The sequence below is a fragment of the Sardina pilchardus genome, chromosome 14, assembly GCF_963854185.1.
Source record: "Sardina pilchardus chromosome 14, fSarPil1.1, whole genome shotgun sequence".
Lineage (NCBI taxonomy): Eukaryota > Metazoa > Chordata > Actinopteri > Clupeiformes > Clupeidae > Sardina > Sardina pilchardus.
Genome location: NC_085007.1, coordinates 9978204 through 9993203, shown reverse-complemented (window position 1 = coordinate 9993203; position 15000 = coordinate 9978204). Strand labels below are relative to the sequence as shown.

Sequence of the window (15000 nt, the reverse complement as noted above, 5' to 3'; positions counted from 1 at the left end):
GCCACCACCCCCACCACATACACACACACACGCATCATCTACCACCGCCTCAACCATACACACACACACACACACACACACACATACACCCCATCTACCACCGCCCCACACACACACACTATCCACCACCACCACACACACAGACCAATTCATTTCACTTTATTAAGCGACCCTCCTGGCCACAGAGCTCTGTGTCTTTAAGGGGTGCACATTTAATCTGGCGGCGTAACAGTGGCAGGTCCAGAACTAAGCCCATATTTACAAAGCGCTTGGTAAAGCTGGATAATGACTTAAGTCAAAACAGATAGACAGCAGAAGCCAAAGGAAACAGGACCGATGTCCTCTCTACTACATGACTATCAAATACATGTGGCAGGGGGTTGGGGGGGGGGGGGGGGGGGCTGTCAGGGACAGTCTGCTTTATGATATCATCAGCACATCTGCACCAAGTCATGTGACCATGGAACTGCTCAGGCAGAGATCTATGACAAATGCAATCCAGGCGATTTCCACTTGAAGGCTAAGGCCGTGGACCTGGCTATCGCACGAAACAGGAAGGAAGGAATTTATCAGGAAGGGGTGCATGAGGACACAGCACTTTGATCTGAATTTGAACATCATGATACTCAGCAGATATACATTATTCACCCAGCCGGACAAGACATGCTGTATTTGTATAGTCTGTGTGTGTGTGTGTGTGTGTGTCCTGACTCCTGAGTCTGCAGTTAGAAATCATCCATGTTTTGAAACTGAACACACAATTAGCACATCTGAGCGGAACTGAAACTCTCAAGCAAAGAACAGTGACAATTCACAAAGGACACGAAGTCACTCTCTCTCTCTCTCTCAAACTCACTCACACACACTCACACGCACACACATCAGTGCAGGACTTTAAGACCCAACCCCACCCTGGTACTAAGAGTCAAAGCAGCACTAAAAAGGAATCTAAAAGGCCCTTGAGAGGAAACATGCCATGTTTAAATGGACCCAGGCAACACACCATGTAAACGGACGTGTGCAACACCATGCTAACGGACGTGAGCGCCACCCTGTGCTACGGACGCGAGTGGCACGCCATGCTAACAGAACTGAGTGTCACATCGTGCTAACAGACTCAAACAGAAGACCATGCTAACATAACCATAGTTTACGCAGGAATCGAGGAGGAACAGAGCGCCACACCATGCTAAAGGAACCGAGCGCCACACCGTGCTGAAGGAACCTAGCGCCACACCGTTCTAAAGGAACCGAGCACCACACCGTGCTAAAGGAACCGAGCACCACACCATGCTAAAGGAACCAAGTGCCACACCGTGCTGAAGGAACCGAGCGCCACACCGTTCTGAAGGAACCGAGCACCACACCATGCTAAAGGAATCGAGCACCACACCGTGCTGAAGGAACCAAGTGCCACACTGTGCTGAAAGAACCGAGCGGCACACCGTTCTAAAGGAACCGAGTGCCACACCGTGCTGAAAGAATCGAGCGCCACACCGTGCTGAGGGAACCGAGTGCCACACCGTTCTAAAGGAACCGAGCGCCACACCGTGCTGAAGGAACGAGCTAACAGAGCAGAGGTGCTGACTCAGAGAGGAACAGCCCGTAATCTGTCCTGGCTGGACGAGCACTCTGGTCTCCAACAGCACTGCTGAGCTACTAGGACTATGGTTAACCCCAACAGTGTGTCCAACTCTATAATTTACCACTGGTCACAGCTCGAGGAGCCGCCTGCTGTCTGAACTCAAGATGGGACATGTCTCTAGTCTGGGTCTGGTCTGGTGAGGCCTCTAGAGGTTGTAATATCACACAACAGAGACAACTACGCCCTCTAACACTTCCAGAGTTGTGTCTCTTCAACCACTAAACTCTGTTATTTAACAGCGGTCGCAGCAAAAGGGGCGGACCTCTACGTCTAGCACCTGCAGAGACACCTGCACGTCACTTCCAGTAGAGTGCATCCCAGCCTGCTCCACCGAGCCCAAACCAGACCCAGACCCAGGACACACACACAGATAAACACACACACACACACACACACACACACACAGACAAACACACACACACATCCTGACCTGCTCCATAGAGCCCAAACCTGTTAGGTTTCCCGGTGCCTGAAGGCTGCAGGATTACAAATGTGCTTGCAGAGAAAGCTGAGAGATTAGGTGACTAGGTTTGGCCTCAGATAACAATGGCTGACTTCACTTTTCACTCAGATTTCTCCCAGCATGCCTTCGCCTCCCTTATCTGTGGCGGAAACACCTGAGTCTGTCAGGTGTGCCAAACATCTAATGACCTAATACCAGCATGTAATGTCAGCCGCAAGCCCAAACAAAAACACTCCTACTTTGTGTGTGTGTGTGTGTGTGTATGTGTATGTGTGTATATGTGTATGTATGTGTGTGTGTGTGTGTGTGTGTGTGTGTGTGTGTGTGTGCACGTGCGTGTGTGTATATATATGTGTGTGCGTGTGTGTATGTGTGTGCGTGTGTGTGTGCGCACTGCAAACGTGCACGATAGGGCAGCGATACAAACAATGGGACAACTAGAGAGGGAGCGCAGCGCAGACACACCAACGGTCTCTCAGGGGATCCACACTGTATGATGTCATGACACAGGAGTCTCTTGGCACAGCAGCAGCACGAGAAGGCACCGGGGGGGAATCCAGCGGGCGGAAGATTGAACCCAGGGAACGACCGGAGCACGGAAATAGCTTTTTAAGCCGTCGAAATGTTAGTCGTTTGCACCTATTAAAGTCTTTAAAGTCTTTAAAAGCTATGTGTGTGCTCTGAGCCTCTGGGCCTTCCCTGGTTTCAGGCATCTGTGGTCCTCTTCCAAGCACTAAGGGGCTGGAGCACAAGTGATGCCCATTCTATTCCATTCCATTCCATTCCAATGGGTAGATGTTGTACACGGTTCAAAAACGCCAGATAGCACCTACAGGGCTTTATGGTGGGGGGAAAAAACTCTCTTGGTGACTTAAGAGATGGCTAGTGACAGGTTTCAGAGCCGACCGGTTTCAGAGCCGTCCGGTTTTAGCATGCGAGCTCAACGGACACCAGTGTCAAGAGGCTGCAGGTTCGCGGCCTTATGCAGGAGTTAAAGGAGAACATTTTTCATACAGATCTCTGTTTCTCGAGGTCACGGAGTACTGTTGGTACAAAAAAAAAAAAAACGAGTGCTGCCTTTAAAATCCTGCCCCTCAGAGTGCAGAATTGTAGCCGCCTGGCTGCTCTAGCTGTTCGCTGCAGCAACTCGAGCTAGGTAGCAACCAATTTGTTTCCGGGTCTTTTCCGGACAGTACTCAGTGGGCCATAAGAGACATATGAAATCTATATGAGATCTATATGTAAAAGCAGCCTCTTACAATGTGAATTATACCAAGTTAAATGATATGTGTCATATAAGACATCAAGAGATCAGTGCAGGCTGCAAGATCATACAGCTTCCCTTTGATTCTTCACTCACATACACACACACACACACACGCACACACACGCACACACACACACACACACACACACACACACACACACACACACACACAAAACCACTTCCTCTGTTCATTGGGAAAGTTGCCCGAATTGACCAGAGTCTGCGGATCAGACAGGGCGGTGAGGATAACTTCTAAGACATGGGTCTGCTTTCACTTTAAATCCTCCCAGAGCTTCCAGAGCAATCCATGATCTACCATTTGAGTAAATGATTACACGAAAGCTTCAATACACAAATCCTGTCCACTCAGCTGTGCATGACAGACAGAGAGAGAAAGAGAGAGAGAGAGAGAGAGGATGACAGAGACAGACAGACAGTGTGTGCGTGTGTGTGTGTCTGAAAGTGTGTGCGTGTGCGGGAGCATGTGAGACTGTGTGTGTACCTGCTCCGCATTTCAAACACCGCTGATCGTGGCGGCAGTGGGTGTAAAGGGCTTCAACACAAAAAGGCGATTGAAGCGCCAGACCTCAGTTTCACTCTCCCTGCAGAGTCTCTTTCTCCCTCCATCCCTCCCGCCATCTCTCTCTTTTACCACCTAGAACATCCTATGCAGCATTTAGTTTCTATTCTCCCACTTCTGTTCTTTTTCTGTGAATGTGTCTGCCCGATCTCAGCAAGTGCTCACAGTCTGTGTGCGAAGTTTAATTATTACAAGGTAACTAAATGCTAAATGATTAGACTATCTAACAGAAAAGGTTTAAGCATGGTAGTAGGACTACACTTGCCTGCAAAGGCTTCTTGAATTCTTGAATGAGTAAAATGAATGGGTCACTTGTTCACTGCACACCCAATATTTCTTTGTAGAGATTGACCTCAAGGTTACTTCAGTTGAGTCCACCCAAGTTGACTACTGGGGTAGGCTACAGTGTTTTGTTGGAGAAAAATCACTGCATGTAGGTTAACCATAAAGGAAGAGTTCCCATTCAGATTACTCAGGTTAGCCAACTTTATGTAATTAATCAGAACTCATTCTATTCCATTTCACAAGTTTGGAATGGACCAAGATTGCAATGTAACAGACTGATTATAAACACTGTCAGCTTTGTTTAGGTCACCGGATCGTGAATCTGTACGGTTAAGTGCAATTATGAAACACAACAGAGCATCCTACTTCCTTAAACACACGATACAATCTGAGGAATGTAGGTAACAGCGGGCTGTCCAATCATATCTCTTGTCTTGGGCATTAGCAGCTCGCCTGTCCGGTCCATGAGCTCACAGACGTGGAATAATGCTTAGCTCATGTCATCCTGTTAGTCTACCGTGACACGTTGGTCAACATAAGCGGCGAAATTTATCTTTCTTTTACTTAACTCAATAAACGTATAATAAACAGCTGAGCTCTCGTTGTAATGGCTGTCAAAACCGGCTATTAGGCCAACACAACAGACCTCTTTCTTCACTAAACGTTGGCGCAAGAAAGGTGGGTGTGTAGCAGGTCTTCACAAAAAAAAAAAGCAGAATCACTTTGTGAAGGCGAATGACACCATGAAGAGCACGACGTCTGACGTGTGTAGAAATAGTTTACAATCAGCAGTTTTTATATTTTATGTGTATGTAACCTAGCATAAATGTCTAGGGTCCTAGCGCATTAAATTAAAATACAGAATTAAGAATTATTTTAAGAAGACTGCAGGGAGGACAGCAAGTTTCTACCTGACAGAAAAACATAAACATGCAATTACGATGCGATTAATGGAATAGATATTAAGAGCTGACAACATCTGGATAAAACATCTTTCAAGCTTCTACATGCAGCCTCAAAACGTGTAGCTCAAGTTAGCCACGTCTGGATTCAGTTGGGACATAAGGGTAGGCTAGCGCGTACATTTGGTCTTATAAAAATAATAATACAACTGTAACTGAAAAATGATTTATATTGACATTCAACTGTCGTAACATCTCTACTCATAAATCATCACAAACTTGTAAAAACCCTGGCCTCTCAGTCGAACTTAACTACGGAAGAAAACGAGAAGGCCGACGCGTTGACTGACACGTTAAAAGACCCAATGGCGTGTCAGGATATCTCCATAAACATTCCAAGACAGCGCAAGCTAGCCAATTAGCGTTGGTAGAGGTGGATTCCAGTTGGCTGCTCAAGTTAGATGGAGTTCACCGAGGCCCAATCCCCGGGATAGTAAAATGGTATTTGCCGAAAAAAGTAGCGGGGGCACGGGCCATTTGTCCACATTGTCCCTGAGAAGACAACCATATGCACTTGAGGCTAGTTTCACACAGCGGAATTACACGCGTAGACCATAAAGCCAGTTGTCAGTGCTACTTACGAAACACTACGTGCATGAACTGAGGAACTGGCTTTCAATCCCCGGCGCACGTAAATAGAAAAGGGAAAACAACATACCCAGAAATGTTCCAGGAAATAGGGCGTTATCATCTTGGTGTCTTCCCCTCCTAGACCGCGGCACTTCAGGTGATATTAAGCCTATATGATCTTAAATAAATATGACTGACGCAGCTAGTCCTCCGTCTCCCCCAGTTTCTGTTGTGTCTGCTTTCTCTCTTTTCCCCCTTCACTTATTTTTTTCCTCCCTCTCAACCCCTGGCTCCACCTCCTTCAGTACAGCGCCTGAGTTCACTCGCTTTTCTCCACTCCTCATTTCACGAACCAGCATGGGCCAAACAGCGCCACTAGTGGCCAGTACAATATATTCGCAATGCCATGGAGTTGAGTGGAGATTCCGAGGCATTTTGACGCAACAACCTGCCTCGTGATGATGTAAAAGCTTCGAGTATTTGTCGCTACTTAAACCAAATAGTGTTAAATAAACCTTACATATTTTGCAATAATATCTGCATAAATAGCCTATATCCAGACTTGCCTGAAATGACCAAGTTTCTTGGTCAGTATGTGTAGCCTAGTCGTGATACCCACTTCAAAAGCATCATCATCCCAGTAGGCCCCTATACCCACTTGAATAGCAAGGATATGTATTAACATTTGAGGTTGATCACAATATACCCACTTCAGCTTACTACTAACTAGACTAGCCAACACCATTGAGATGACCGTATAGGGATATTTTTCAATGTAGCCAGATTTACACAAACATATGATGATGTTCAAATGTCATACCTGCTATAAAATTATAAGAATAGACCAATAGACATTTGCTGGATAGACAACTTTGGAGTTTGTTTCATAATCTCATTGGTCATGCTTTGGATTGCAGTGGTTCTTGGCCCCTCTTTGTTGGATTGGCTTGCCATTTTAAAGTTACATCCAACATGTAGGCTACATTTGATGTACTTTATGTGTATTGTTTTTCTTTGTATATTATGTATTATCTGTCTGTATACATAGTCTTGTGTATACAATATGTACATGAACTGTCTAGATATTGTCTGTTGCTAGAGTGACATCATAAACCGGAGTCAAAGTCCATCTGTGTGGGAACATGCGTGTCATTTCCATGTCCTCAAATTTGTTTGCAGCTGATGAGCTGAAATTAAAACCCTTGGTTCTGTGACAATTATCTCTTTTTATTGAAGGCAATAAACCTTGAGGTTATGAGGTGATGTGACTCTGAATCCATATGAAGTATAGATTAGTGCGACTCTGTGGAAAGCTCTGCACCACACTACATCCGATAAAGAACATAAAGTCTGATGTCCCTTAAAAATACAATGTTCTTGTGAATGAAGGTCCTGTGTTGTCCTGGATGGATCCATCATGTGGATGGTATGATGTAATTTTTTTTTAAAAACATATTAGCATTGACTCGTGCTCAAGGCTTGTTTATGTAAACAATTTATTTTTTAACATTGTACAGATCCAAGCATCCACGACCATCACTACATCATACAAATGTCATTACAAAATTACTACAGTACAATATAGAGTCTTTGCATGATCCAAAATATTTGGTGGCCCCAAAAATTTTTTTTTTTTTCTTCTTAAAATTCAGCAGCTTCAGAAAACAAACAACAGCCACAGTGCTGTTCATGTTAGCAAAAAGGGTGAAGGGCTGAACAAGAAGTCAAAACTCAAGTTTACATGGCTTAGATAGTCTGGAGCCAAGATTAATTCAAATTTTCTCACACAAAAGAGACATTGTAATGCTTACAGTAGTCCGCGGGTATAATCAGCAAGTAGGAAAACATTTCACAAAGCCATTAGAATTCACATCTTAAACTGAAAATTTGTATAGGCTATTTTATTCACTTGGCCACCTCAGATATAGGCTACTTAATTATGTGCAATATTCTCACAAACAATACTGGGCTTCCAATTGCAAGGCATCCTTACAGTAAATACTGCACTTCATATACATAATTCACCTTAATTTGTGAATCAAAACTACAACCCCGCTAACTAGACAGCTTGCCCATACTCCTCTATGTAAAGAAATCTGTCTTTTTAAACCTTGATTTCAACAATGATTGTATTTCCTCTAGCAAGTTTCTAAATGTGGGTGATTTTTGCAGAGGAGCAGGTGTTTCTGGCAGCGTTGTCTGGCTGTCTTTAGTAAGCAGGCGTAGCAGAAGGGAAGTTGGACTCCGTCTACGTCACACGCACAAGGAGATAATACAACAACCAAGGCATACATACATAACACACATACGTACGTACATACATACATACCATAAATACATATGTACGTACATACATACATACATAACACACTTGAACAGGCATACATTACATCCATTACAAAAAAAAGAAATGAAATAAAATTAGAAAAAGAAAAACAGTAAACACAGACCTCCTGAGGTTTCTATGACAACATATTCAAGTAAAAAAAAAAAAAACTACAAAAACACTTAGCAGCAGCCTGTAAGACAGCAACATAAAACTTCATACTGTACTTATTTATTCATTTTAAATAATGTTTTATTATTATTATTATTATTATTATTATTATTACTATTATTATCATCATCGTTTGTTTGTTACTTTGAATTGCATGAGACTTGAATAGTGTAAAATTAAATAGGACTAGGACTATGCCTCTGGTTTCCAAGCATGCCAGAACTGCTGGAATGTGACAAACATGATTTCGACACATTCGTTTTGCACACAGGAGGGGAATCACAATCAAAGATAACAAAACAACAACCAAATAAACATTCAGAAGAACAGGCACCTGAAGGCATCCCATGCTGTTCTCTCTGTTACAGTTCCAGAATTACGTGGAACCCTTTTTCAGCGTGGTTCTACCCTCCTTGTATGCATAGTGAGATGAACGACATATGGGAGAAATAATTACCACTGGTAGTAAAGAATAAATAATTATTAAACTAATGTATAGCAACCAATAATAACAAATTCAGCTTCAATAATTCGTAATTACTGGTACACTTAAATATGATCATGTGTTTTTAAGAACACCTTAGTCTGACTGATAGACGGCTACGGAAATCAAGGCCAGGTGATAAAAGAAGTCTTTTGTAATTCAAAAGTGTACTCCATAGCCAAGGGGTTTACAATACAGTCTGTTATAGTTCTTAGTCACTGGTATGATTACATCCTTTAGGTACAGAAAACAACACTACGAGATGCGTCACTCTGTCCAGCAGAGCAAGCTGATAGGTTGGCCTCTATGAAAGATTGTGTCCTCTTCTCACCATGCATGAGATACAATCAGGTGACTTTGCTTTCTCAGAAGATCGTTGCATCACAAACAAACAGCCAGAAACAAACAAAAAAAGCATGTACCAGATCACAAAGCAGTTTGTGTTCTGCTATTCACAGTACAGTACAGAACAGAACACGGAACAGTGCCCTCTGCTTAGTTCCACCGCCGAACTTGGGGTTCTAATTAATGATGCAATTAAGTGCGGTGCCCAAATCCAGCAGCTAAGACAGGAGCGAAAATACAGCTCTAGGGTTTTCCTCTCTTTTCTTCTTCTTGTTGTTTAAGACCACACACCTAGTGTGAATGGTCATAGGGCCACCAACATACATGCATGAACCAATCAGCGAGTATCTTGCTAATTAGAAAAACGCCAACCAAAAAGAAACAACAGAAAAAAGCACTCAAGAACACCCATACCCTTCACAAAAGCAAAAAACAAACATACTGATAGATACAAATACACTGATGAGAAGTCAACACTTGTACGCAACAGACACAGTTAGCAAGAACTACGGACAGTTTGAGCTGAGGAGTCGAGCAGAAGTCACAGAGACGATCAGACCAGCAGAGGAGAGGATTCACCGATGCATTGTACACAGCCTCTTCTATACCCCTAACAACCCCAAACACTCTATACACAGTACACACACACATACACACACACACACACACACACACACACACACACACACACACACACACACACACACACACACACACACACTTTACTGTTACACACACACACACACACAAACTACATCCAGACAGACACAGACACACACACACACACACACACACTCATAATGGCAGACCACATACTGTACAGTAATCTCACCACGATACGTGAAACATTACAAGTGGTGTGTCTCTGAGGAGTGATGATGATCACATTCTTTAATGAGAGCACCAAGACTGCAGAATAACTAGGCACCACAGAAATGGGTGACAGACCAGTAGATCGTTTCGGTTTAGGCAGAAATACGGGCACATCTCAGACTACCGCACATGTAAACACGCGCACACACACACACACACACACACACATACGCACACATACAGAGACATACGTAAAGTACTGTAGTCCATTGCTGTACAAGCCTCAATGCTTCCATTTGGGCATGCCATTTTAAATTCATCAGTTAAGACAAGCCACTTCCAAGCACAAGAAATGATCAACGGACACAAAAGAAAAGAAGAGCATGTCGCACGGGTGCAAACTGTGATAAACGGTTCTGTTGTCCTAAAGGGTAACAAATGAGCTGTTACGCCTCATTACTAAGCAAACATTTCCACAGTCGGAGATATGACTACGGGGATATTGGGATGCCTTTCAGAGCCCTCTTCCTCTGGCTCCCATACATATGTGGAGGCAGAGAGATGGGCCAGGAGATGCTTCCCACATGTACTTAATTAAGTGTACTTAAGTGTACTTCGTTAAGTGTACTTCTTTACCGTTTACCACTGAGCACTGTTTACAGTTTCAGCTATGCTTTTGTGGCCATACACTCGACGGACAGTCTGCACTATAAAGTTTCTTCATCTTCATGCATTTGAGTTTAAACTATCCCCTCCATGCTTATTACCTTATGGGACGCCTAGGTCAGCCATAAGCCCTCCCCCCCCATCCCTCCTGTAATGGTACGTTCCAGAAGACAAGAAGCGGCTGGATTTTAAATCCCCTATTTAGCACTAAACTTGAGTAAGTTGCACAGTAGGCACTTCCTTTACTATAAACTTAAACCCAACGGATTTCACCCAACACGACGACGCCCGGTGATTTCTTCACCTTTTCTCTCCCTCTCTGGCATTTTTCCCTCCCTTTCCCTGGTTTTTGTTTTAGTTTGTTTTTGCCTCCCCCCCTATCAGCGCAGAGACGTGGAGCTGATTGTTCAGATGAGAGTGCCGAGAGGGTGTCGTGTTGTGTTTTTGCTGTTGTTTGGCGTCGTTGGGTCTTGCCACGGTGAAATGGTGAAGTTTTTCCTCCCTCGGTGAAGTCAGCCGAATCCCGTTTGGATTTTGGTGATTCCCGCCGCCGGGGCCGACTGTCCCATCACCTCCCTCCCACCCCATCCAGAGGGGTCCGGGGGGGCCCTATCCCTCCCCCCTCCCCAGCCACACCACCCTTCCCCCAGTAAAGGGCAACATATTCCCTGGGTATAAGAGGCTCCCTGTTTAACGCCTATAGAGAATGACCTGTAGAGAGAGAGAGACAGAGAGGGACACAGACAGAAACAGGATAAGGGGTTATGAAGAGAGAGAGAGAAAAAGAAAGAGAGAGACAGAGAGGGACACAGACAGAAACAGGATAAGGGGTTATGAAGAGAGAGAGAGAAAAAGAAAGAGAGAGACAGAGAGGGACACAGACAGAAACAGGATAAGGGGTTATGAAGAGAGAGAGAAAAAGAAAGAGAGAGACAGAGAGGGACATAGACAGAAACAGGATAAGGGGTTATGAAGAGAGAGAGAAAAAGAAAGAGAGAGACAGAGAGGGACACAGACAGAGAGAGAGAAAGAAAGAAAGAACAGACAGCAAGACAGGAAAGGAGAGAGATAAGATAGAAGAGGGGGTGAGAGAGAGAGAGAGAGAGAGAGAGAGAAACAGGAGAGAAATGAGTGAAAGAGTGAGAAAGTAGACAGATGAAAAAGAGAGAAAAAAAGGGTGAGAGGGTAAATGAGGGCAAGAATGGGGAGAGTGAGAGAAACACAAGAGGTGAAAGGGTTACTGTGGAACTGCATGACAGAGTGCACCTGTGAAACTTCCAGCCTACTCCTAAAACAGGTCGCCATGGAAACAGCACCACTAATCCCCCCCAAACAGGCCTGTTTCTATGGGGACGGCCGAGCAGAAATGCCTGGACTCATTCCATTCACGGGCACTCAAACCCACCTCCTGAGGCCTGCCTGTTGCTAGGGGGAACAGTTAGACTCCGTAGAACGCGGCGAGGCGTTCCTTCAGGGGGAGCGGGAACTGGTCGGAGAACCGGCACCAGTTCTCTTCACCGACCTGGTCCTTAAAGCCATGGAGGATCTGAGGGCACAGGCGCACACACACACACACACACACACACACACACACACACACACACACACACACACACACAGTCATTTACCCATTCCCACCATAAGTCGCCTTAGTCCCCATTCACCCGATCAGCCTGACCACTGGCCACATCACCCCACTCGAGGTATCCACTGAATCACCATGAAGCTGCCCCCCCCCCCCATATCATCCAAAATATAATAAAAGCAATATAACATAACATAATAATATGATAAAAAGGTGCTCATTTGTGAGGTAAAAATAATTGTTTGTGGTGTTGAGGGTTCAAAGTAATTAAACTCTTAAACATTTTCTACATTTTCTCAATTGATTGTGCTAGGTTTGTGCTGTTAAGGTGGGTTTGTGCAGAGGGTGTGTGGGCGTTACCTTGTAGAACATGTCTCTCAGGTCATCCTTTGGGCTCACCCATGAGGCCACAGCATCACAGAAAAATATAAAGTCCTGCAGGGCAACACGAGACCACACAAACACAAAGACAAAGTCAATTCAACGCTGGAAATAGTAAAAGGACACAATAGTGAGGACTCCGTGCTAAAAATAGGGGCCAAAACAACAACAGGTGTATAAGTATGTCAATGCAATACAATGCTTTGCAACTCCAACAGTTAATTTTAGATTCTCATTCTGATGAGAAGGTGGGTATAAATTATGGGGTTCAATGGGAACAGTGTACATTTGTGAACTACACAAGACACTGTTTTATTGAGAGCTTCTCCTGATGCCTCACTTAGTGCCAGTGTGCTTCCCCACACTCACACTCACACCGGACCGTTTGCCAGCCTGTGTTGGAAGTAAGTCCATGTCAATCATTAGTGAGGTCACAGACGTGACCGTGGTAACCCCCCTCACCTGCACCACTCCTCCGGGGTTGACTGTGATCATGGTGCAGATCCCTCGGAATGCCGAGTCCTTCTCCTCATTGTCTCTTATGTTCCGCAGGGAAGTGCACCTGCCAATAGGAATAGCCCACTCTTTTACTGCGGACCAATGGCAGCCCACTCTCTGCCAGTGGCCACACCTCCACAGCATGATCATGGCGAACACCTCAAAGCACCTTAAACCACGCGTCTCTTTTACTCTTTAACGTTACAACGGGTCATTTAAACAGTGAGCTATTACCATGGTTAAGCATTCACAGATTACAACACTTCATTGCACTTTCACGAGCATGCACAAGTGGAAATTATCACTTTCTAAATCACTTTTTCTTTGCAGATTTAAAAAGTTACAAACTTCTCAAACATGTATCAACTCATATTGTTTATGCCTTAGTACATATGTAGATAAGATTTAAACAGTTTTCAGCGTGAGACTAATCACACTGCTCATTCGTTCCCTAGTCAGTAGTCACACTCTGTCCGTGCTTGCTACTTTGGCACATTTACTTCTTGGTCTGGACAGTAAACATTCTTGTGGGGAGAAAATGATTGACCTGTGAGCTACATTCTCTCTCACGTGAAGAATGCATCAACTTGAGTGAATCCCTAAACCTGTCAAGAATCTTACACTTACAGGTGTTATTCTTAAAACCTTACTTTTTTTCCCTGACATAGCCTAAGCCTATTGTTTCAACCGGTCTTTATAGCACCTAACGGCAAACCAGTTTCACTTTACTGCGGTAGGTAGGTAGGTAGGTAGGTATGTAAGTTGTCAGCTGGTGAGGTTTGGGGGTGGGGTGGGGGGGGTTGTGGAGAGCGGGTGCGCCTTATGGGACCGTCATGCATCTGCAGGACCACTGAATAAAGGGGGGGGGGGGGGAGGGGGCATAGTAAATGCTTTTTCAGCATTTTCTTTTTCGGTCTCTTGAACCAGCAAGCATGTGACAAATCTTATCCCATGCATTCAAATTAGTGGTTAGGTAGCGACAATAAACAACGACAACAGAACTAAAAAACTCAAATAAATCAATACTGGATACATGGAGGTGCTACTGAGGCAATGAAACAACAACAACAAGTACAACAACAACAACAACAACGAGGAGAACAGGACCTAAAAAGGTACGTGATTAGTCACATGATCAGCAATGATTACAGACTGATTCATACGGAACAGAAAAGAGCAGAGCAGTAAGAGGAGAGGAGGAGGGGAGGAAACAGAGGGATGACAGAGAGAGGAAAGAGAAGAGAGAGAGGAGACAGTGGGACAGACAGAGAGAGACAGAGAGAGAGAGAAAGAAAGTGACAGAGACAGAGACAGAGGAGAAAAAATGAATGAAAAAAAAGATTATATAATACACACCAGGGTCTTATAAACTGCTGTAGCATGGGTGCCACCTCTTGAGGACAAACGTAACCAAGACGACCAATTGTTATTGCTAAGGTAACGCAATCACGGTTATACACCACCAAACGCCAACCAAGACATGAGCGAATGAAGGGGAGGAGGAGAAAACAAAGAAAAACAAACAAACAAACAAACAAACAAATAAACAACTCAGAAACAGAAATCAACAGAATTTGTGTATGATAATAAACACAAGATTTTGCCTAGTGTTCTCACAGCCCCAGACTAGACGGGCACAATGTCAAATATGAGAATCTAACATACAAACAGATCATTTAAGGGAGAAGTCTTAGAAAGCACTTTCAGGATGCCAGAAAGCCACATTATGAACAGGAGAGGAGAATGATGTCACTGATTTCTTAGAACAGAAAAAGTAATTTGATCCAGCCAAATTGGATTCTTTTACTGCTATCTGTAAACAGTCTAGCAATCCCAGAAGCACTAATGCGAAGTTTGACATTTAGATAGTTTTTTCATATAGCTAGCGCTAATTAGCTCTAATTAGGTTACTGGGTCATGCCCTAGTTTTCCTCTGCTTTCTGAGGTTGCCTCCCTTAA

At 44.2% G+C, this 15000-nt stretch overlaps 2 protein-coding genes across 5 annotated transcripts in view; both read right to left on the bottom strand.

Moving 5' to 3' along the window:
- The window catches only part of fcho2 (FCH and mu domain containing endocytic adaptor 2), a 66790-nt gene extending 60722 nt beyond the window's left edge, over positions 1 to 6068 (bottom strand). For 2 of the 3 annotated variants that reach the window (XM_062554465.1, XM_062554464.1), the window contains exon 1: positions 5861 to 6067. In XM_062554465.1, coding sequence (XP_062410449.1) covers positions 5861 to 5893 — 33 coding nt within the window. In that variant the 5' untranslated portion in view covers positions 5894 to 6067. Of the gene's footprint in view, positions 1 to 5860 lie in introns of all 3 variants that reach the window. The other variant, XM_062554463.1, reaches the window with a different exon arrangement.
- Positions 6069 to 7221: 1153 nt separating this feature from the next.
- tnpo1 (transportin 1) overlaps positions 7222 to 15000 on the bottom strand; it is a 30323-nt gene continuing 22544 nt past the window's right edge. For both annotated transcript variants that reach the window (XM_062554461.1, XM_062554462.1), the window contains exons 21-25: positions 14398 to 14473; positions 13006 to 13105; positions 12523 to 12597; positions 11983 to 12123; positions 7222 to 11288 (exon numbers count right to left, since the gene is read on the bottom strand). In XM_062554461.1, coding sequence (XP_062410445.1) covers positions 12016 to 12123; positions 12523 to 12597; positions 13006 to 13105; positions 14398 to 14473 — 359 coding nt within the window. In that variant the 3' untranslated portion in view covers positions 7222 to 11288; positions 11983 to 12015. The remainder of the gene's footprint in view (positions 11289 to 11982; positions 12124 to 12522; positions 12598 to 13005; positions 13106 to 14397; positions 14474 to 15000) is intronic.